Source organism: Ambystoma mexicanum, chromosome 10, assembly GCF_040938575.1.
Source record: "Ambystoma mexicanum isolate Mex_15411 chromosome 10, UKY_AmexF1_1, whole genome shotgun sequence".
Lineage (NCBI taxonomy): Eukaryota > Metazoa > Chordata > Amphibia > Caudata > Ambystomatidae > Ambystoma > Ambystoma mexicanum.
In genome coordinates, this window is record NC_090932.1 from 383,466,184 (window position 1) to 383,491,159 (window position 24,976).

The 24,976-nt window shown below is 49.9% G+C and overlaps 1 protein-coding gene across 1 annotated transcript in view; it reads right to left on the bottom strand.

Annotated features, from left to right (window-relative positions):
• LOC138492874 (phytanoyl-CoA dioxygenase, peroxisomal-like) overlaps nt 1–24,976 on the bottom strand; it is a 302,402-nt gene that overhangs the window by 96,154 nt on the left and 181,272 nt on the right. Inside the window, exon 6 of the mRNA XM_069620196.1 lies at nt 10,600–10,781. Within this exon, the coding sequence (XP_069476297.1) occupies nt 10,600–10,781 (182 nt within the window). The remainder of the gene's footprint in view (nt 1–10,599; nt 10,782–24,976) is intronic.

Consider the following 24,976-nt stretch of genomic DNA (forward strand, 5'->3'; position numbering starts at 1 on the left):
TACTAGGCCATCATAGGCGTACAGTCCATATTGTGCATGTCCCAGACACACACAGTGCCACGAGTCCCGTGTCCATGTATCAGCCACCAGGCGTGAGTGCTAGAAGCATACATCAATGAGATGCTGACGAATGTCACGGCCCTCCGGTGCCTCGCAGACTCCTTGAGGTGCTGCCACATCCCCACCCTCATCATGACCATCATCAGGTGCTTGCAGTTCTGCGTCAGGGGGCATGGGCACATTTCTACGTACGCACATGTTGTGGAGCATGACACATGCCATCACCATCTTTGCAACCTTCTCATGGCGGTACAGGAGTGCCCCGCCAGACCTGCTGAGGCAGCGGAAACGACCCTTCAGTAGGCCGAATGCCTGTTCAATGACTACACGGGTACGTGAGTGGGCATGGTTGTAGTCCTCCTCATGCTGGTCCCGTGGGTTCCGGACTGGTGTGAGGAGCCATCTCTTCAGTGGATATCCAGCATCACCTGTATGTGGACGATAAACGTATGATGTGGAATGCCATTGCTACGTACGCACACCCCCCCCCTTCCTGCCAGGTCATTGCCGAATCACATACCCCACATTATCATGCATGTAATGAGACTCACCGAGTAGCCAGGATCTGTTCCCTGCGTGTCGCTCCATGTAGCGTGGTATTGTAGAGTTCCTCAAGACCATAGAATCATGGGTTGATCCAGGGAATCGGGCACAACAATGTGTAATGATCCTGTTGGAGTCACACACCATTTGTACATTCAGAGAATGAAATTGTTTTCGGTTGCGGTACTGGGCCTCCATGGCATGTGGGACGACCAATTCCACATGGGTGCAGTCGATGGCACCAATGCAACCCGGTATGCCGCCAAGTGCATGGAATCCCACTTTTGTGTTGGTAATTTCCTGCTCCGAGCGTGGTAGGGAGATGTAGTCGTCTGCGTGCTGCAGGAGGGCATCGAGCACTTGCAATAGTGTCCGTGAGAACAGTGGCTGAGAAATGCCATGCAACTGTCCGACTGTGTGCTGGTAGGTGCCTGTGGCCAGGAAGTGTAGTACAGACACCACCTTCAGTAGGGGTGGGATGGCGGTTGGGCTATCTATCATGCTGACAAGGTCAGCCTGTGTCATGTCCACAATGGCGGCTATGGTGTCCCGGTCCAGACGGTAGAGGGTGTGGATCTGCTCATCAGTGAGGTTGAACGGATGTGCTCGGAGGCGTGGGATTGCGGGCTGCCTGCGTGGTGGTAGTGGCTGTGCTGGCGGCCCTTGCTGGCCCTGCCTTGCCCTCCTCCTCCTCCTGCGTCTCCTCCGTGCGGCCGGTTGTAGTTGGTGTTCGTCTTCTTCTTGGAGTTGGAGTACTTGCAGTGCTATCATGTCCCCCAGGGCCAACATCGCGAGTCCTGCCGGTAGCATTTCGGTGTGGTTGTGGGAGGAGACTGGCTGTGCAATTTATGTGTTATCAGGCTGTATGGCCTCCACCTGTGGAGATTCATTCCACCTGTGCAAACTGCTCTCCCCTTTGGCCGAGCACGTCCCGCGCACAACGCTGCAATTCGGGGAATGGCATCTTGCTATTGCAATCATGTATTTGTACCCGATGGCCGTGTAACATTGGTTGATATGTTCATTCTGCTGTGGTCCCATTGTTTCACATACTATCTGTGCAGTCGCGAACAGACTTGTGAAGGGTCAGTGGAACGTAGTACTCGAGTAACGGTGGGCCCTCATGCATCACTGTACCGAGTTGCAACGACGGGCGGGGCGTCCCATTTGTGGGTGAAGGCAGTTGCCATTTTCACACACAGCCGCACTCGATGGATTAATTAGTGATTTCAAACGGCCACAGATGCCTCTTCGACGTGATGTTGCAAATGAGGAATTCGAAGGGCGGCGCTTTCGGTTTTCAGCTGGCGGCGAGGAAATGCCCACAGGTCTGACTGCTAATATAACGTACTATTGTTCAATGTCCTTGGGACAGGGGCCATGGCGAGGATGCAATGATTGATATGAATAGTATGGGAATGCGCAATAGCGACGTGGGCGATGAGGCCGGACGTTCCCAAATACATGTTACTTCACTACACTGGAATTACGGGCTGGGGCACTGTGGATTTTGCAGGCTGCATAACGCACAGACTCAATGGATATTTCTAATGTTATGTGAGTAAATATTCAGGCGTTTTAATCCCGGGATGAGGGAATGATGAATGGATGCATGGGCAGGTGATTTGATACAGAGTTTGCCATGTACAGGGCTTCTTGGGATCTATCCGCCTCCCCTACGCTATGTGATGCAGGGCTGCCATAGTGGGACCATCGTCTATCTGGCCTTGTTGAGCCCTCCCTGTCTCGACCCGCCCTCAGACACTTGTGTCCATGCACGTTACCAATCCCATCTGATGGATTCTGTTTTGCCAGACGCATGCACAGGTACACTCGTTTGTGATGGTGTTTACACCTCGATATAGATAGTTATGAGTCGCAAGTGGTTTTTGGGTGGTGATGGACCTTTGGAGTGGGCTAGCATGCATATGGCTGTGGATTTAGTGTGATCATTGAAGTGAGTTGTTGGAATGTAGTTCTGATGGCCATTCTGTTCTTTTTCTTTTCTTTTGGTTGACAGGTATCTCCTCCCCTTTTGCCACTGCCATCTGTATGCCACTCCTGCAGATGGGTTTTACTCCCGACACCTGCTGCTTCGTGTTAATCAGTGGAGCAGCATTACGATCTTATGGGACGATCGCCAATGGGCCACATGCCCTTACGCAGTACTGGTGGCTCGGAGCAACATTTCGGCCTTTCAGCTGGACTAGTGCCTCCCCATTGGGCCGGCCCTGCGGTTCTGTGCGCTTCCATGTTGCCTTTTCGTACGTGAATGTGGCTCTGTGTACCATGATGGAACAGGGCGTAACACAAGTAGTGGCTGGTCATTTCTTGCGGATGCAGCCCACAATGGTGAAATGTGTTTTGGAGTTCATGGCCTGATGGCTGTATGGGCTTGGTGATTTTGTTGTGCATTAAATTTCTATTCTGATTTGGCCCGTGTAGCGTTCTTCTTTGCAAGTGATGTGGCATATGCCTATTTGGGGAGCGATGTATTGTGAGGAGATCTGCATTGGGTTCCAGCTTCGGAGTTTAGTTGCGTGGTACTGTACTGGGCGCGTTTGCCTACGAAGCCCGTGAGGTCAGGGATGGGGGCTGCCAATATGACTGTTTGAATGTTGTCATGCTCAGGGGCGGGGGATTAGGTTTTGTGTGACAGATGCCGGTCAGCCAGGTGGACTGGTGTAATGATGTGATTTTCGGAATATTGCTGGTCACAGGTGCCTGTGTTTGCGTGCGTTTCTTGGTGGGGGACTGTGGTCATGTCCATTGGGATGGCTTCTGTATTCGTGCCATCTGTGCCCTGCAGCTCCCATTGGCCCCTGTTGTGTTTCTTTTGTTCGTTGGCATGCATGGGTGACTTGTACATTTCACTGGTTGCATTGTGGCTTCATTGCACCTACGGGGAGTTGTACTTTGTGGGCAGGGAGCGGTGTACAGGCACTCAGTGGGGCCGTTTACGGTTGATTCGCGATGCCGTACTTCTCACCATGGCGGAATGGTACATTCCGCCATGCTTGATGGCGTTAGGTACATGTCCGCTAGGGTCGGAATTGGCGTACCCTTGCGCCATGGTGGTGTTTACGGTTTGGCATGGCGCGCGCGCGCGTGCTTGGTGCAGTTGGCGTTGGCGTTCACTACGGTGTCGCTAGTGGCTTCGTACTTTGCGGTGACGGGTCATAGTCGCACCGAGCGCTATTCGATGGCGGTATTGCATTTCCGCCATCGTTTTCCGAATTCCGCCAGGGTCGTAATGAGGGCCAATGACAAATGTGGTGACTATACCATGCATATGAGACATTACCGAGATTTGGGTGACAATACTGGAGAATTTAAAATAGCATTCTCCACATGATAGTATTACCTGCACTTATGAAGCTGTATAGTACATGTGGTAACTATACCATGCATATAAGGCATTAATACGGTCTGGATGGCAATACCGAATTATTTGAGGCAGCATTCTCCATATGATGCTAGCACCTGCACACATGAAGCTGTATAGTACACGTGGTAACTACACCATGCATATGATGCATTAACAAGCTTTGGATTGCAATGCTAGAGGATCTGAGGCAACATTGTTCATATTATGGGATCCACTGCACATATAAAGCTGTATAGTACCTGTGGGGACTATACGATGCATATAAGGCATTAACACGGTCTGGATGGCAATACTGGAGTATTTCAGGCAACCTTTTCCATATGATGGAGTCGACTCAACACATCAAGGTGCGCAGTGCATGTGGTGATGCCACCATGCATATGAGGAATTGTTTGGTCGTGGAGGGAATGGGAGGCTGTGCTTGTCATACAGTGGCAGCTCCTGCTCATACCTCCGGGTCTGGGCGCTATACCAATTGAATAAATACATAAATAAAAAGATGTGACTAAACCTTGAGTTTTAGGTATTAACTTGTATGGCATTACTCGGGCATAAGTGGCAACATCTGGCTTACGCTGTCCGATGTTAAATATGTGAATCTGCTAAGTGTATTTTGTGATTATAAAATTATCATGAGGCATTCCCTTATTACTTGAGGGCAAACTATTGCCTACCAGAGAATAACAATGGGCTTGGCACAGCATCGCAGCCGCCCAAAGACTTTGTGGTCTATGTGGCAAGGAAGTTGGTACTGACTTTAAAGTCGTGAATAAATTGATGATGATGGCAGGCTTGCATTCGTTTTATGTGCATTTTTTTTAAAGTATACTATGAATCTGAACTGTTTACATATGTATATATTTATAACGTTTTAAAGTGTTTAATCTGTGCAAGTAAATCATTATCCTATGTTATGTAAATGTGCTTAAGGTTTTACTTAACCAAATGCACAAAAAAGTTTTAAAAAATGTGACTATACAATGCGCATGAGGCATTCCCCTATTATTTGAGTGCATTTTGTCTTCACGCACAATTTGAGGGTGCGCCTGTGCGTGGGAGGCTGTGCCTTACATAAGGTTTCTTTGGCAGGTGTTTTAGGCATCAACCACCATTGAATGACATTTCTCTGCTGCCATCGTATGCACTTGGAGGGCAGCACCTTGCACGTGGTCACTTTATCAGAGACCCGAGTCTCTAACTTCCAATCTGGCTTTTCTGAGAAATTTGAATGTTGCACCTGGTATTTAAGGAGCGCACCTGAATATGTGAGGCTATACCTGGCAGGTGAAGCCAAGAAGCCAGTATTCACATATGGCAGGCTATACATGGCACAATACTATAGAACTTAGGAATGTGGGGTTGGATTTGTCATGTAATGAGTATATATGGTAAGTTAGATATGGGATGACAGTACCTGGAGGAATGCAACTCTACGAGCCTGGTTTATGGTGGTTTAGGAGAGATTATCCCAGTCATACGATAACCTCAGCCATGGTTCATCGACTCAGCATTCAAGTCAACAGTGGTTGATGTTGCCTGGGATTCAGGCGGAAAGAATACACACACGCACGGACAGTTAGAACATGAACCTGCTTTATTCAAGGCTCTAACCACTACTGGCGCGTAGCGCGCCTTTTCCCAGAAACCTCCCCCCAACATGTACATCATCAAATCCCGCTCCTTTGTGGGTGGGGCATTCCTTGACAATACGGTGGCAGGTAACACCACCCCGGGACAAATGTCCAAACGTCAGATTAACATTCTTCGACCAGTCGTGCTAGTCTCTTAATTACTCGCTGTGGTCTCTCGTGACGGGCCTCAGCTTCTTCGTTTTTTCGTGTGTCCTCGCCGTGTTCTGTTCTGCTAGCGTCTTCCTCAGGCGGGACCCACAAGTCGTCTCGCGGGGCCCGTGGCTCTGGGGTGACGGGTCTCGGGGGAGGCTCACTCTCTTCTCTTTTGAGGTAATGTTTGAATTGTTGACAGTTTTTTGTGATGGCTTTGTCGTGGTTTTAGGCTGTCACCATAGTCCCTTTTACCGCTGTGACTCTCATGGGCCTCGGGGCAAATCGTGGATCTGTCTTTCGTATCATAGGTTGTTGTACCAGAACTTCATCTCCGATCTGAAAGTCTTTTGGCATTGCCTTGCGCCTTGTGTCGGTGTCCTGCTTTGCTCTTTCTTTCCCTTTGGCATCTTGCTGAAGTATTTCAGCATCTGGGGTCTCTCTGGCTGATGGGTTTTGTGGAATGCGGGTGTGTACCTCATATCGGACCATGAGTTTGGCAGGTGTTTTGTTCGTGGCTTCGTGTGGTGTATTTCGGTAGTCTCTGAGGAGTCGGCACAGTGCTTGATGTGGTTTGATTGCTTCGATGCAGGCTCTCTGGATTGTCTTCTTTATTGATGCCATAAATCCTTCTGCCATCCCATTTGCTTGCGGATGTCGAGGTGTGATTTTCATGTGTTTGAAACCTAGGTGTTTTGCCAGCGCTGCAAATTGATATCCACAGAAGGGTGGTCTGTTGTCGGACTTGATCACTCTGGGATTCCCCGTTCTCTGAGTATTTCATCCAGTACTGCAGCCACTTGGGGAAAGGCTGCAGAGGTTAGCTTTTTTACTATAGGGAATCGCGAGTACTCGTTGATCAGAAGTAGGAGATAGTCGCCTGACTCTGTGGGTCCATAAAAGTCCATGGCCACTCTTTCCCAAGGGTGATCTGGTATTTGCGTATGTTGTAGAGGAGCAGGGGGTTCGGCTGGCGATGTGCACTGGGAGGCATGGCAGTTCTTTACCCATTCGTCCACTGCAGCATCCAGGAATGGGAACCAGAAGTGACATCTTAGTTGTTTTTTTGTGTTTTCAGCACCCCGGTGTCCTTCCTGTGTGGTGCGGACAGCCTCATTTCTCAGAGCGGCTGGGATGATAATGCGTAAGGCTCTGAGTAGAATGTTGTGATCTTTTACGGCCAAATCGTTGTGTACTCTAGCTAGTCTCTCAATTTCTTGTCTGCACACCCCCGGATTTGGGATTCTCGAGTAGTCTTGTTCGCCCATAATGTTCATGGTTGCGCCTGAGTCTACCAATGAAGTGAAACAGGCAGTTTTCCATTTTGATTGGTATTTTGGGGGCTTCTCTGGCTTCTTCACTGTCGAGTACAAGGTTGACATACTCGTCTTGATTGTGTGCATCATAATACATGTTATATGTGTTTGCTGCAGGATCATGGTAGTATGCATATCCTTCTGGTGGGTTGTCATATTTGTCTGTTAGGTATTGTGGTTGATCGGTGTAGTCAAGCATGTACGGGTATTCATGATCTTGATATTCATCAACGGCTCTCACATATCATCGTTGGTTCTGTTGGTAGTGGTTTTACGGTCCATATTGTGGAAACGGTGGGCGGAATGGCATCCTGACCGGTGCTTGGGGTCGTATCATGAGGAAAAGTTTCCCTTCTCTACATACTGACTCAAAATGTCCTTCTCTTCCGCAGTTCATGCACCTTTGTGATAGTGCTGGGCAGGATCCTGAGTGTGGAAATGCCATGCCACAGCGGTAGCATTGCCTCTGTTGGCGTGGGACTTGTGGGGCTTGTAGCCTGTATGAGTATGGACCTTTATGACCCCAGCGAGGTGGCTGGATGGTGGATATGAGTTCCGTAGTGTCTTGTTTTGGGTTGTTGGTGCCGGTCATGGATGCCGCTTGGGCGTCAACCCTCTCAAAAATGCGGGCAAGCTCGCTGACTTCGGGGATAGTGAGGGGCTTCTTCAGCAACTGCTTCTTGAGTGCGGGCGATATGCAGCCTTCTATGACTCTAAGGCGTATTGCCTCATCAAGGGAAAATGCATCAAATTGGCAGCGAGCCCCTTTTACTCTTAAGCGGGTTAAAAATCCATCCACCCTCTCTTGTAGTTTCTGCAAACATTGGTTGAAAAGGTATCTTTCATAATTGCGATTTGGTTCGATTATGAGAAGTTTGTCAAGGGCTTAGATTATATGCTGCAAAGTCATTTTGTTCAGCTGCTGGGATGGTCTTGACAATGGTCTTAATCTCTCCCCCCACCAGATGGAGGAAGATGTCTCTTATGTGGGGAGAGTCGCCATCGCCTGACCCTCTCACAAAATGCTGGAAATCCTACATCCACTCAGTCCACCTAGGCCCTTTCGTGGCTTGCGGTGTCATGGTGAACAGTGGTGGCATCCGCAGCTGTATAGATTTAGCCGTGAAGGCTTGTTGGGGCGATGCTGGATTGCTCATCCTGTGGTGATGATATCCTCTTTATTGCTAGGATATGGGTGTCACCCTTGGGCGTAGCAGGGTCCTGATATCAAAATATCGATCGTGTGTGGGTGGGCACCAAATAGCAGAGTGACAAGGAGGTAAGGTGCAGGGGGCACCGTGTGTCTGTTTGGTAGGGCCACGTGGGCCAATTGTGTCGGGGTATTGGGCTTTGTTCTCCTTTGCAGGACAATGTTCTCCGATGTGTTGGTGGAGAGAAACAGCATGTGCCAGTGAGGGGGGTTTGGGTCCACTCACCAGTAGCTGTGCACGTGTCTGGAGCCGGATATTTCAAATCTCATGAGGGGCCGGCCGTTCTTCCAGCCGTGGTGTGTCTCGACGGATTTTGCAGGGCCGTGTGGGTGGCACAGGCTGCTGCAGCTCCAAATCAGAGTTAGAGGCATGGCGTCGCTTCAGGGAACTGGTAGGCCGCCAACAGCCAGAGGGCGTGCGCGGCGGGATCACCAGCGCTGTCAGGAGGAGGAAGCCTGGCAGGCTGTTGGGCCGGAGTGCGTGCAACGGAATCGCTCGCGCTTGCAGGAAGAGGAGGAGACCTGGCGGACTGCCTGGGCTGAGGTTTGCGCACAGCGGGATCTCTGGTGCCTGCAGGAGGAGGAGGAGACCTGGTGGACTGCCTAGGCCAGAGCTTCTGCGCGGCTGGATCGGCAGCAACAACAGGAGGAGGAGGTGTGACGGATGTCAGAGGCCCAGGGTCTCGGCGGACTGCGGCAAGGAGGACTCTGTTGTTTGTGTGGGACGGTCCTCATCGCCAGTGTTGCCTGGGATTCAGGCGGAAAGAACACACACATGCACGGAGGGTTAGAACATGAACCTGCTTTATTCAAGGTTCCAACTGTTACTGGTGCGTAGTGTGCCTTTTTCCCAGAAACCTCCCCCCAACATGTACGTCATCAAATCCTGCCCCTTTGTGGGCGGGGCATTCCTTGACAATACGGTGGCCGGTAACACCTGATAACTAAAATAGTTCTAATCTTATTTGTCTATTTTAGTAACTATCTGTTATTTCACTAATCTAACGCATACTTATAATAGGTTTTATCAACTTCAGCAATGTCACTTCCTGTGATGTGTGTGGTAAGTCAGACACAGGAGATGGATAAGAGGTTATGTTTACAACTGGATGTTTATTACAGGTTTTGAAATTGAGTGGATTTGGGAGCTGTTGGCTCCTGTTTGTAGCCTAGAAGAGCCTGTTTAACTTGACACCAACAACTACCTGGAGCCGCTTTTCGAACTGATGCCGTACATACTGTGAGTGGTCAGAAATGTGAGACAGACACAAAGGTATAGTTTGTCACAAGTTGCCATTTTATTAAAATAAAAAGGGGTGAGACAAACACCTGTCTTTCCTAAACCTAACAAAAAGATCCCTGCCTAACAAACCAAGGCTAAATAAAAATGACCCAGTGTCCAAGAAGTCTCCGCCCCTTACACTAAAACACACAAGAAAACCATATAAGGATTGATTGGCTGTTTTCAGATCAACAAATTCATGTATTAGTTCAAACTCAAAAGCTTTAAAGAGTGTTCCTTGTGCCCAGGGCGGGATTTCTTCCCCTGGATCAATTCAGTGATATCTTGATTAAAGTTCAGATTCAGTGCTTCAAGCAAGGATGGTAACCATAAGGGCCAGAAACCACACCAGCCATTTTTAAAGGGCCTTGTATATCATGGCCCTGCTCATTCCCACATATCCAACAAACAAATGGGATTCTGTATTTAAGGGAGGATGAGTAAAAATCCTGCTTGGAGATTCCTTGTCCTTTACACACGGTCACCCCTAGTGGATCCCACTTGCCCTGTCCCCAAGAGGTGTTATGTGTGGTTGGCTCGACTCCCTAGTCCCAAAGGGGGTGGCTCCCTCTTGGGGAGAAGGGATGAATTCCATGGAATAGTCAGATGTGATGAGGGTCAGAGGTCATGTGGGGTCAACACTGATACATGTCATGTGTGGCGCCATTTCCTGCTATATCATCGGGTGTGTTGTGTTACATACACTCTACCTGGCATTTTGGTGGCTTAACATCCTTGGCTATGGCTACTAAAAGGGCACTGTGAATAGGAGACATGACCAAAAACCAATGAGGCCACACGCCAGATAACCAAGGAATTGTTCTCCAAAGTTAATCAGCTGCAAAGCAACATTTTTCACAAATATATGCAATTGTTATCTTCTGAAAAAAACGTATTTTCTCCAAATTTTAAAATAATTACATTCTTCGTCACAAACAGGTTCACCCGGACCCAAGGTTAAGTTCTCAGCTTTGACAAAATCACATGGAAAAGTTTAATTTAAAAGGTGCAGAACATACCTCCCACTCGGGGTAACAGTGTTCTTTCAATGTACCCTTATGTGTTCCCGGAAGTACTTCTAGGCAACCGTTTTCGCGATGTAACTTCACCATCGCAGTCCAGGCAGCAACGATCCGATCGGCGGGACGGAAGGGAGAGTAGTGCAAATCCTGGTGCATGGGGTGGCGGGAAGTCTTCAGCCCTGAAAGGGACAGCACAGGTGCAATGATGTCATCTACTTCTTTATGAACACATTCACACAAACTAAGGGGAGTGACACACTTCAGCGTGACCACACAACTTCAAACCGAACAGACAGTTAAGAAAATGTTTGTGCATACAGGCTTTAACCATTTTTCTTTTTTCTTTTTTTGGTATTTTTGGTGGATTTATTATTGTTTGTTGATGTCTGTTGTGCAGATAGAGCATCCATCTTTAATGATGGAACTAAATCAATTACAAACGTAACTAAAGAGAATATTTTCTATGAAACCAAAGCATGAATGGACCGTGGTGGAAAAAGGAAAAGGAATGCATTTCAATCATTTGAACACGGCTTTAAAAAGCAGACATGCTCCTGGTTGCCGCTCTTTTTCCCTACTTAAGGATCCCTCCAGCCTCTCTTGCTTTGCAGATGGGGAGCAGGTGCAAGTGGGTCTAGGTCACCTGACCTAAGCCCCGCCCACCTTGTGCCTTCCTAGCTGCCGGTCTTTTTCCCCACTTAGCAAGACCCGCCTACCTGGTGCCTTCCTGCTTGCCAGACTTTTTCCCTACTTAAGGAGCCCTCCAGCCCCTCTTCCTTTGCAGATGGGAAACAGGTGCAAGTGGGTCTAAGTCACCTTTCTGAAGCCCTGCCCACCAGGTGCCTTCCTGATTGCCGCTCTTTTTCCCCACTTGGCAAGCCCTGCCCACCTGGTGCCTTCCTGGTTGCCGCTCTTTTTCACTACTTAAGGAACCCTCCAGCCTCTCTTCCTTTGAGATGGGGAGCAGGTGCAAGTGGGTCTAGGTCACCTGGCCTAAGCCCCACCCACCTTCTTAGCTGTGCCTATTCCTTCCTTCTCTTAACTCTTAGATAACAGGTGTCTCTGGGAGTCCGAAGCAAAGGGCAGACAAAGAAAAGGATAATTCCTCTTTGGACCTGTTCAGATCAGGAAAACCCGTAACCCGAACCCCCGCTCAGACAGAAGGTAAGCATGCTGTGATGTTGTGTGCTGTTCCCATTCCCCCTCTGCTTCTTGTTTGCTTGTGTTTCCTGCCTTGGCTTACTCCTCTCTATCCTGCCTTTCCATCCCTCATTGCCCTCTCCTTCTGCCCCCACTAAACCATACTACTGCAGGAGTTTTGTCTTGATACACTATTGCTCTCCCATCACCGTGTTGTTGCAAATGTTGGTTTTGACTTTGTGGACTCTTTTGAATCTTTTATCGTGCTGTGCCATTTTCATCCTGAATCCTGTCTTGCATCTGCTGTTCCCTGCAACATTATGTGTTATCACCGACTCTGCACCTGCATTAGTCTCTCCCTACTTGCCTCTCCACTCTTTCTCACTGCTCACAATGTTCTCTCCTCTTCTCCCCTTCTTCCTTTCCCTCTCTCCTTTCCCACTTTCCCTTCTTTACTCTATGCACTTACTCTATCAGAATTGTCCTTGAACATAGTATGATAGCTACATTGTTTGTCTCCACCCACCCCCCTCTCGTTTCTCTTCCTCCCCCTTCCTCTCCAGCACTATCTAAAATGTCGTCGGGCCTAGTACGATAGTCACTTGTTTTGTTCCTCTCCTTCCTTCTCCTCCTCCTCACCCACTCCTCTTGTAATCCTCCAGTTCTATCAGAAATGTCGTGAGGCCTAGTACGTTAGACGCCTGTCTGTTCCCTTTCCCTTCCCACCCACCTCCTCCCTCCCTTACCTGTGTCTTAGCTCTTGCACTATCTGAAATGACGCCAGGCCGAGTACGAGAGTACATTTCACATTCTTATTGTTCAAGGCCTTGTAAGAATGTTCACTGTTTGTATTTTTCCTATGTACCCTCTCCTTGAAGTGCTTTGAAACATTGTGTATAGGCACTATACAAATAAACTATCATATCATATTATATCTTATCATACGTGAATTATCACTATAAGATGCTATAAAATAACTCGCTATTCAAATAAATTTGCAAAGGGTTATTTTCTTTGGCTGCCAATGGGTTCTTGCCATATAATGATCTATGTTTTAACTTACTTTTTCAGTTTCTTTAATTTAGTGTTTACCTATGATAACTACCCTCAAAGCCCCACTGCAGTGTTAAATGCAAATTATTTAAAAAATACTGTAACTCTAGGAATGTATTTATTTATTTATTGGATAATTGAATGGCTCCTATACATAAGTGTTTCCAGGTGCCACAAGGTTGGGGGTGGGGGGGCGTATGGGATTTAATAAGAAAAACAGCGAACAAGAACACAAGATGGTTGTATTGGCCTTGTGACAACCCTACTGTGCAATCGCTAAGGAGATAAGTGCAAAGGGGTGGGAGTAGAGGGAGAAGTGCAATAGTGGGGGGACCCCACAGGGGGAGGGCAAGTGCTGTACGGGTCAAGGCGGCAATTGCCAGTGGAAAGAGGGGGAGAAAGGGAGGGAAAAGTGCAGTGGGCAAGCAGACTTGGTAGGGATAGTCCGGGAAAGGGAGCCCAAGGGCAAGTGCTGGCGGAGGGTGCTGGGAGGGACTGGTGGGGGTGGTCTGGTCCCTGTATGACTCAGAAGGGACCAGGCCCCAGTTGTAGCAGCAGGTGGGAATCTTAGCAAGGGAGGGGGAAATGGAAGGCAAAGGAGAAAAGGAAGGTCTTGAGAAGTTTCCTGGAACTTAAGAAGATCCAGATCAAGACTGATGGGGAGAGGGAGGCTGTTCCAGAGGGAAGCACCAGCCGAGGAGAGGGACCTACCACCAACTATCTGTTTGGAGAAACGTTTGACCTGCAGAGAGTTGGAGCCAGAAGACCGAAGGGTTCTAGCTGGGTAGTTTTTATGTATGGAAAGCTGGATGTAGAGAGGTACCAGGCCCCAGACAGCTTTGTGAATGATGCAGAGGGTTTTGAATTTGATCCTTGCAATCACCGGGAGCCAGTGTAGAGCCGGAGAGATGCAGATCCCTGGGGTTGAGGCCAATGATAAGTCTTGCGGCCCCATTCTGGATTAGTTGGGAAGGGAGGAAAGAGGAAGGTTGAGGAAGAGGCTGTTGCAGTAGTCCAGCCTAGAGAGAACCAGAGCTCTGGAGACATTAAGCTTCTGGGGGAAGACAAGGAAAGATAGAATGCTCCTGAGGAGATGGAGCTTAAAGTTGGATTTCTTCGCAGGACCCAGGACGTGTGGAGAGAAGAAGAGAGAGGAGTCAAAGATGATCCCAAGGTTTTTTCCCTCACACGTGGGTGAGGGGAGGGCACCCAAGGAATCTGGCCAAAGAGTGAGGTGGAAATTGGGCGCAGGCGTCCCAATGAGAAGGATCTCATTCACAGCTATCTCTATAAGACCCACAAAGCTTTAAAATGCAGACAGTGAAAGGAAATGTGTGTAAAGAGCAACAGTGAGCAAGGCTGTCAGGCTTCCCTGCAGGCCGGGCACAACACAATCAATCATGATGCAAAAAAAACAGCCTTGATAAACCACTTTTTAGCATGAAACAGAATGCGACAATTTAAGCTTACCCCTGCTGCAAGCGGCTGACTTGTTTTGTTCAGAAATAACAGATTTTCTTGCCTGCTTCTTTACCTTACGCCTTTTTACACCTCCAGCAAGTTTTGTCCGGGGGTGCTAAACATAATGTGACTGCTTTCCAAGAGGCCTAAAACGCTCTTGAAGAGTTTATCCTGGTTGGAACACTTTTTACAATCCCAGCTAGAACTGTTTTACTTTCCCTGCTTTAGTCTAACTTCCGACAAAGGTGAATATTTCTGCGAAGTTGGAAAGCCTGTGAAAAGAGCTTGTTTTATATCAAAACAGCAAGGACATCAGATCACCTTCGTCTCAGTGAATGACTGATTATGAAGCATGAATTTAAGCATTGGAATAAATCTATATCTCTCCCCTTCAATACCTTATGACTTTTTCATGTCTTAAAGGGCAATGTCCCACCGCTCCTGCAGACACTACACATTTGACCGAGTCCCACTTCATCACATATTCTGCAAGGTTCTATGTGATATTTCTGCATTTTAAAAGTCGAACAAAAAAAAAGATCGTTTTTTTTTCGGCCAATTTTGTGTGGCCTTTAAAATGCCAAATATCACATACTGAATCCCATCCCCTTCGGAAGGCGACCCTGCCCCCACCCTCTCCCGCTGGATTTTCAGAAACCCTCTCTTTCATCATCCACCACCCGCCTTTCCAGCACAACACATTTCCCATCCTCTCCCAGACATGCAAACACACTTCTCCCACCTGTGATGTCACGTGCCCCGGAAAAGCCTGGTCATGTGTCAGGGGGCGGGATTAAAGAATAAAGAACTCACCGGAACTGACGCCTGCGTGCCAGTCCGGATTTATGCAGCACATCAAGTGGTCCTGTGTTTTATTGCCGCGCTGTGCTGCATTGCCAGGCCCGAGCAAGCCTCATCATCGTGCTCGGCCTCAGCCATGGCAGAGGGCCCACACCATCACACCACCCACCCCCTGCCTTTCCCACCACAATCATTCCCCCTCCTCTTCCGCACAGACACACACAACACACGCACACACACACACACTCTAACAGCACATTAAATATACTTTCTGTTGGGAGTGTTCCAGAACTCCCATTAGCGATTCCCGTAAGCCCCCAAGCACTCACACAATGACACGGAGACATCCGTTCTGCTCGGGCTTCGCGGTCGCACTGTCGCGACCGGGAACGCCTCCTTTATTTATACTGCACGTGGCGGCGTGCAACGTCAAACCGCCGCGTGCGCTTCCCTTAAAGGAGCTGCGCCACACTTCTCCTTTTCCATGAGGACAAACAACACATCTTTATTAATCTACAAAACCAACCAAATAACAGGTGAACATAAACTTTCAAAAATCCCCAACACACCCCTTTATTTGCAACCGCCCTGGATCCTCCTAAGGAACACTCGGGCCCACGGGCCACTTATGAATCATGTCCCAGAACGTAATGGCTGAGGGCTGAGGTAAGCAGGTTTCCCTCGCCCAGCCCTCTGGGGGTACCTCCCGCTTACCTCTGGCACGGGGAGTCCATCCGATGAAAATCCCCGGGCGGGGGACTCGGATGTTGAGGATTGGCCTCCTTCCTCCTCAGGCACCTCTGTCAAGTCCGGTTCTAGGGGAGGCTCAGTTCTTGGGTCCCCTAGCTTCTTGAAGAAGCTCACATCCCGGGTAACAGCCAACCTCCCGTCTGAGGCTGCCACCATGGACCCCTTGACGGCTACCACATCGAGTGGCTCAGGTTTGTAGGGGAGAGAGGGCTTTCCATGGGGATGCCTGTTCCTGATGAGTACCTCATCTCCTGGCTCCAGTCGCTGCAGACGCAGCCCTCAACGCACATTCTACTGTTCGATCCGCAGCTGGCGGTCCATCTCCACCTGCTGGTCATCGATCACCCCAGGCTCCTTCTCCCCCACCTCGGGCAACAGTCCACGGGGGCACCGCTTAAACAGGGCTTCAGCGGGAGCCACCCCAGTGGATGCATGGGCGGTAGTGCGATACACCTGCAAGAATTGGTACAAGGCCCTCTGCAAACACTGTCCCTGGCCCTGGGCTATTCTGAAGGTCTTGTTCAATCTCCTCATCAGCCTCTCTGCTTCTCCATTGGCCCTCGGCCGAAGGGGGGTGATCTTCCTGTGCTGTACCCCGTACCCTCCCATCAGCTCCAAGAACCGCTTGATTTGGAACGTTGCCCCATTGTCGGAGCACAACGTGTGGGGGAACCCGTGGGCTGCAAACACATTCTCGATGGCAACCACCACATGTCCGAACGCCACCGAGTCCACGAACTCCACCTCCGGGTACTGAGAGTATTCATCCACCACCACCAGGTACCGAGCATTGTAGGCCCAAAGTCCGCGTGTACCACTTCCCAGGGCCGCGTACCCCAAGACATTGTCTCTATGGCCGGCTCTCTTTGCAGAGGGGATGCCGCCTGACACCAGACACATGCCGCCACAAAGTCATCAATCTTGCGCTCCAATTCGGGGAACCACACTATTAGCCGCAGTCTGGCCTTGGGTTTCGCAGCACCCTGGTGTCCATGGTGGGCCAGAGAGATCACCTCTTTGACCTTTGACTGTGGTACCACAATTCGGTCACCTCTCAACAGAAGGCCGGAAGCCGAAAATGGCAACTCCTCCCTCACCTTCCAGATTTGTTCCAGTACGATCTTAGCCTCTTGGGTGCGCCCAGCCAGGGACTCCAGCACTGTCTTCCATGAGCCCTCCTGCATGGCCTGTTTCCGGATCTGGAAACATTTGTCCTGCGCTGCTGCCGCCTCCAGATCCTCAAGGGGCATGGCATTGGGGGTGGCCGCCTCCACCACCATGCCAACATGATCTTCCGCCTCCTCGGCACATGTGTCTGGGTCCTCCCCTCCACGCACGCTTGGATGCCTAGACAGGTAGTCCGCCACATTGTTCACCCCTGTCCGATACACCAGAGTGACCCCATGTTCTAGGAGTGCCAGCATCCACCTCTCTATCCTTGCTGGCGGCTTGGATGAGGACCCTGCCAGAATTGGAAGCAGAGGTTTGTGGTCCGTCACGACTGTCACCAGGCAGCCCAGGACATAGAGCCTGAAGTGCCTGCAGCCCCACAACACAGCCAGCCAGCCTCGTGTTCAATTTGAGAGTACCGCTGTTCCGTGTTGGACAGCGCCTTACTGGCGTAGGCCACCGGACGGACGCTACCATCCCAATCAACGTGCGTTAGTACAGCCCCCAGCCCAAAAGGGCTAGCGTGGACACTGATTTCCGATGGCAAGGCAGGATCGAAAAATGCCATGGTGTCGTCAGCTATCAGTACACTCTTGATATCATCAAAAGCCGCCTGCTCAAAGGGGCCCCAATGCCAGCTCATTTCCTTCTTTGTAAGGGCCCTCAGAGGCTGCGATCGTGAGGCAAGGTTTTGTATGAAGCGGCCACAGTACGTCATCATACCGAGAAAGCTCCTCACATCAGACACGGATTCAGGTGGCTGTGCTTTCTTAATGTCCTAGACTTTCCTTGGATCTGGTGACATGCCCCCCTCCTTGAAAACAAATCCAAGGAACTCGATGGATGGGCGCAGAAATTCACATTTCTCCCTGTGGAGGGTGAGGCCAAGCGACTGCAGTCTTTCAAATGACCTTGCCAGCCTGCCCAGGTGGTCAACCTCAGTCCTGGCAAACACTAGGATATAATCTCTAATGTTTAAGACACCCTCCAGATCAGCGAGGGCGCGCCAGATGATGTTCTGAAGGTACACCGTCCTTTGATCGCAGGACTTTTCATCGCTGGGTTTTTTACTGCAAATTTATTTTGGGAAAAAAACTTGTTTTTTTTTGGGGGGGTTAAAAAATTAAAAAAAAATGTGAGGGAATCAAAAAATAAATGAAGTGAATGGGGGTGGGGGGTAACACCCCCCAAAAAAAAAATGTGATGGTTTTTTTTTTCGAAAAAAATATTTGCGGTAAAAAAACCCTGCGATGAAAAGTCCTGCGATTAAACAACGTAGAACCGTTCTGAAATACCTCCGCCACTGATGACACACTGAAACGGAGTCTTTTATATCGGTAGAGCCCCCAGTGGGTGGTAAATGTCGTAATGTACCTTGATTCCGGGTGTAGGACTACCTGATGGTAGCCAGCCAGGAGATCCAGTTTGGAGATAAACCGAGCACCCTGCACCTCCGCAATGATGTCAATTGTTGGAGTGAGGTGTCTCTCCCTTTTGATGGCCCTGTTGGGCAGCTTCATATCGACACAAATGCCGACGGAATTAGGTTGCTTCGGCTTTCTTGCCACTACAATTGGGGACACCCACGGAGTTGGACCCTCCACCTTCTCGATGATGTCTAGGTTCACAAGATTGTCCACCTCTTCATCCACCTGCTCCTGAAGATGAAAATGCACCCTCCGATGTTTGAGGGCAATTGGCTGCACAGATTGATCTATGTGAAGCCTCACAGGCTCACCAGCCATCTGTCAGATTCCATTGAACAAAGTAGAGTACTTGTCCAGGAGGTCGTTGATATCCTCCAGATACACAGAATACGCAAAGCTGAAGATGCCGAGGGCCTCTGCTGCAGCGCAACTCAGGAGAGTGTTCGTGCTCACCGGCGTCACATTGAAGCGTGCAGTGATCTGTGAACCATCATGCTTTACATTCGCTACAAAGGCACCATCCAGCGGGATAGATTCCAAGCCTCCGAAGACAAAGATGCAGGCCTTCGGGCTGACCAGCTTGAGAGGCATGTCCATTGCATCATTGTGTCCACGGGCCATCACACTGACCAACGCACCCGTATCCACGAGGACTGGGACGGGTGATTTCTTTACCTCCACCACACACCTTGGCAGACGCCTGGTCTTCGATTTGAGGGCTCCCACACTCGACACAAAGAAGATGTTCTCTTCCTCTTCTTCCTCCTCTTCTTCCACTGGGGCACCCTCTTCGCTTTGGTCAACCTGAGCTACATTCGGTGGGCGATTTTGGCGAAGGAACCCAGACCGAAGCGGGCCTCTGGGCATCATCACAGGCAGTGCTGCCTTGCACACCCGGGAAAAGTGATCCGCCAGGCCACACCTACCGCATGTTCTTCCAGCTGCAGGACACTCAGCGGGGTCGGGTAGGTCATACCCACACTTCTGGCATGACTCACCAGCTCTTCCACCTCTGTCACGGAGGCCAGATCCAGTTCTTCTGACACCTCTTGCACCTCGCCACATGACACACACCTCCTCAGTCTTAACTGGACGTGTGCCAGCCTCCATACTGGACGCCCAGGCTTTGGACACTTCGTGGCAGCATCCTAGCTCAAGGATGCGGGCCAGCGTGGTGCCTGGCTCCCTCAGCACCTGCCACCTCACTTTGTCTGAGGAGCATGCCTGGATGAGCATTGTTCGAATTATGTCATCCGCATCACCCCACGCACATGCCAGCGACAGGCGCCTGAGGCGGCCATAAAAAGTATCCAAAGTCTCATCCTCCCTCTGCTTTGCGGACAACATTAACAACCTTACGTATTCCGCATTGGCAAGGGGCAGAAAATGAGCCTGGAGGGCAGTCTTCGCAGCTGTATAGGAACCATTGGCCGGTTGTAATGACTCAAAAATTTCCTGGACCGCAGGTCCTGCCGAATAGAGCATGGTGGCCAGCTTGCTATCATCGTCCATCTCCATAGTGGCCCTGAAATACATATCGAGGCGGTCCGCCCACTTCTTCCACCTGGGCCCCAGACTGGATGGCGGGCCTGAGACATTGAACTCAGGAATAGGCTGCAGAGCCGCTGGGGCCCGTGCTTGGGCCATGACAGGAGGTGGTGGCTGAACAACCGGTTCTGCCACTGGTGGAGCCTGAGGCAATGGAGCATGAGGTGCAGCTGGAGCCTGAGGCTGCGCCGGAAGTTGGGGTCTGGGCTGGAGTCTGATGTTGGTCTGCAGGTTGCCCACCGTCCTGGTCACCAGGCCCGTTCATGGGTCAGAGCACACAGGCACCACCAGCGTGGATCTTGGGGGCCGCAACTCACTCCCACCACCACAGCACAGTCCTGACACACACACAGGCAATACAAAGTCCAACCTGGCGGTGATGACGATAATGGTAGAGATATCACTGCCACAGAATGCTCCATGCACAGATGCAGCAGCTAGACATGATGATGAAGAGGATGATGAGATGTGGAAGTCCTCAGCTGCAGCAGCTTGGTATGATGATGAAGAGGATGATGAGGAAATGAATCCTCAGCTGCACGAGTGCTGTGCGCATGCACAGATGCCCCAAAAATTGAGCCAAGGAGATAATGGGCTAAGCAGGCCCAGCCATTTCAGCCCTTCACCTCGCTTTCACTCGACGTAGGAAGCTCAGACATCAAGAAAAGTCCTAAATTCTGGCATGGGATTGCAGGTATAACTGCCTGCTAACAGTTGTTCCAAATATTTGACCTGGATGCCTCTCACCGATCGCACCAGATCTCGGTGAGTATCCACGTCGGAAATCTAAGATGGCCACCCGCCGCGTGGTAAATGCACGGCCTACGGCATGAAACAAAACTCATCAAAACTCTGCTTCAGGAAGAAAAATTGACGTTACTATCACCGCCGGGCCCAGGCATTACCCCGACCTCGTCGCCACTGTTGGGAGTGTTCCAGAACTCCCATTAGCGATTCCCGTAAGCCCCCAAGCACTCACACAATGACACAGAGACATCCGTTCTGCTCAGGCTTCCCGGTCTCACTGTCACGGCTGGGAACGCCCCCTTTATTTATACTGCACGCGGCGGCGTGCAATGTCACGCCGCCGTGTGTGCTTCCCTTAAAGGGGCAGCGCCACACTTTCTTCACTCCCGAGCCTTCCCTTTCCTGCCCGGCCTGTCAGCACATGCGTGCACTCGTGTGCGGCAGGGGAATGGCAGTTTGATTTAAAAAGGCCTCTCAGAGCGGTCTGCTGTGGTCTTTCTAAGTTGTTTTTTACTTTGCATTTTTAAATGCAAGTTTTTCACTCCACACCATTCTGCAATGTAATTGTTTCCCAAGGCTTGGTTCCCAAAAACATCGCCAATGACATGATTCCTGTTACTGTTGGGATTTGACCACCTCCATTAATGCGTCAGCCATGAGGCGAAGCAGTATCTGTGATTAATGGGCAGAGAAAGTAACTCGAGACTATTTTATCACCTTTCCCACATCCCGTAAAGTCTTCTGGCCTTTCTTCCTAGGTTTGTGATGTCTACCTTCTGTCCTGTTTCTCAGATCCAGCACTGGTCCTGGCCCATTGCCTGCTATGTGCTCCATCCTCTCGCTGCAAGCTCAGCCCTTACCCCTTGTCTTTGGCAATGTGTGTCCTCTCATGCTTTCCTCTTCTGAATATTTCTAGCACAACTATGCTTGTCCATCTCCTCATGCATTCCACCTACCTCTGCACGATTCTCTTCTATTGATTCCCTTCTTGGTCCACCTCTTGTTCTCCTCCTTGCAAGCCCTGCTGTTATCCTCCTTCCACCCGTTGTTGTCCCTTTTCCTCTCTCTCCTCTCCAATCTCCTCCACTCCTCATCCAGCACTCTTCTTCTTGCATCTCTCTCTCCCGATGCCAACTCTATCCGACTGCTTCTCCTCTTGCTCCAAATGCCTGCACTATCCCTTTCCTAGTCATCTCTTTTACCACTAGTTAGCTCCTCCTGCAGGATGTGGCTCAGCTCTCGGGTTTCAGGTGTGTATTTATTCACTCTTATTTTCCATTTGTATTGAAAACGTTGCAGCTGAGGTTTTGTGCGAGCTGGTGCTAAGCAAGAAGGTGCATCCTAGACCAGAGCTTTAAAAAGCCAGTCCTCCATCTTGGCCTGAATAGTGTGTCTCAGTGCGTATGTGCTGGTTGTCATGATCTCTGCTTCCAAAAGGTCAGGGTTTTCCCAACTCCCTTGGAAGCAGATCCATAACCCAGGTTCCGAGTGCCAACCAGTCCCAATTGGGACCTTTTGGACCCAGTCCTGGCGCCAGTGGCACCAGGCTCATAAATATGCCCAGTCCCAGCGCTGGAAGCGCCGGGCTCATAATGCTTGGGTGGACTTACCTGCAGCAGACCATGCTGCTTACTTGCCTGCCAGTTGAGCCTCTGATCCTCTTCTGTTTGGAACTACTTTTCCTGTTGGGTGGGGCAGGAGCCACTCCCTAGATTCAGAACACTGGAACTCTTCTGGAAAGCAGGAACTCTTTTCTTACCTAGGCGTGGCTGTGGAAGGAGACACCTAAGCACTACAGGAGGCTATTTAAACCACACCCGATGGATGAATCTTGCTTTGCGTTATTCTGCATCCTCTGCAGCAGAACGCTCATTGTGTCTTCTGCATCTGATCCTGGGCCTAAGGAAAAAGGCTTACCATCCTGAATCCAGTCTTCAGCAACACCTATAAAGGCAAGAAAGAACAGGTTAGCATTACGGTCTTCAGTGACAGCTCTTCACTTACCTGGTCCATCGGCTGTCACCAACGCCTCGCGGTGCATTCCGGCATCTGAAAGACAAAGGCTTACCTACTCTTCGTGCGCTCCGGAGGTCTTCACACTGCATTCCGGCATCTGAAAGACAAAAGCTTACCAATTCTTTGCACGCTCCGGAGGCCTTCGGCGCTGCATCCCGCATCTGAAAGACAAAACAAGGTGCGTTTAAAGACATTGGGGAACTTTAATACTCACGTGCCATTACTCCTTTCCACATCTAACCCAGTGGGTATTCCGGCACCCTGCAGCCGCTCCGAACTTGTACCTGCAAAATAAAAAGACAGTTAGAGCGCATTGTGAAGCAGGCAACAAGCGCTTACTTACGTGCTTCCAGGCGCTTCTATTCATCACACGGGCTCCATCTTCAACTCACTTCAGCCCGTCATCCGCCATCGCCGGAACCCTGTAAAACAAGAAACATCATTACTAAAGACTTTAAAGACATTAGAGTTACTCGAAACTTACCGTTCGTGCAGTAAATGACAGACAGCAGTTCTCTGAAGACATGAGGCCTGCTCCCCTTATCCAGTGAAGAAAACTGGTTACAGCACCCTGCCACGAGGCAGATGGAGAGCACGGCGTTCACTTACCTAAGGTGAGAGCGTTAACCTTTGGGGTTCTACAGGAGAAGAGAAAGGGAAGAAGAGAGAGACATTCAATAACCCAGTTCCTTAATCCCATATTTTCTATCTGCAGACATCTTACCCTTCAAGTCAGACATACAGTGCACAGAGGTCCAGCCCAAAGAGCCAGCCGTGTGTTGCACATCACCTTTGAAGATACGGTATACGTCCAGTCAAGACCGGCGCCTCTACGGGAATCAGGTGAGCGTTACAGAACGCAAAGCCCACCACAAAACTCCCGTCCAGGCGCTATGGAAACCTCGGATACCGACCAGCTAGCCCAGTTACTTGGGGAACTAAGGGCAGAAGTGCATGCAGCCCGTCAGGAAACGAACGCTCTAAGAAGTGAACTGATTATTTCCAAGGAGCGAACAGATGATCTCGCTAGAAAATTGCTACAGTCACAAGCCGGACAGACCCCGTTACCCACATCTGGGGGAAATCTTCCTTCTACATCCTCTATGAATCCAGTGCAGATCAACCTAACTGGGAATGTACCTCTGGCTCCGCCCGAACGATTTTCTGGTGACCCAAAGAGGTTTGCAGTATTTATCAATCAGTGCCAGTTGCATTTCTTATGCCGGCCAGCAGCCTTTCCAACTGATCAAGCTAAAGTAGCTTTCGTGCTTTCGTACCTTAGTGGCAATGCGGCAGAGTGGTCGATCCCTCTAGTAAATCAAGATGATCCGGTCCTCCATGATTTTCAAGCTTTTCAGCTCAGTATGGAAAAACTGTTCGCAAGACATTCACAGGGGCAGGCCTTGGACAATGAGCTTCTTTCGTTGCGACAAGGTAATCAAGACCTTTTGGCTTATATTGCGTCTTTCAACAGACTGATAGTGGAAACTCAATGGCCTGAGGACAAAAGGATTACGCTGTTTTATAGAGGTCTACGTGGAGAGCTCAAAGATGTGTTAGCCCAAGTAGTGAATCCCCCACAAGATTGTTCGGACTATATAGACTTAGTCGTTCAAATAGATCACAGACTGCAGAAAAGGAAGGCCGATCGTTCCAAGTTTGATGCTCAAGTATTTTCCAAACTGCCAACTCCTTCCAAAGGAGTAGACTCCGGGGAACCCATGCAAATAGGGGGTCTGAAAGGTCCTCTAACACAAAAGGAGCGGGAAAGGAGAAAACAGTTGCAACTATGCCTCTATTGCGGAAACTCAGGGCACTTTCTTCGAGACTGTCCGGTGAAACCTGCCAAGAAGGCAGTAGGAGCTGCAGTTACCAAAGTTACAAACTCTGAGCAGGGAAACGACCTCGCCCGACAAGAATAGAGGTCCTCTTGCCGAGCGTGAAAACCAGTTCCGTGACCTCACATTTCGTGATACCTATGGTCCTCATTAGCCCTGATAATCCGGATCGATTACATGCAATTGAAGCTTACGTCGACAGCGGTGCCATCGGCAATTATGTGGATCATGAAATGGTTTTGAGGATGAATCTAACTCTTTGTCCCAAGGCTGTAGAGGACGTCATTACTACGGTGGATGGTACGGAGATAGCCTCCGGGCCAGTAACGCATACCACTCAAGAGGTGACGCTAGTAAGTCAAGATGGACACCATGAGAAGATCGTGTTCGATGTGATCAAGGCCCCTCAGTTTCAGATTATTC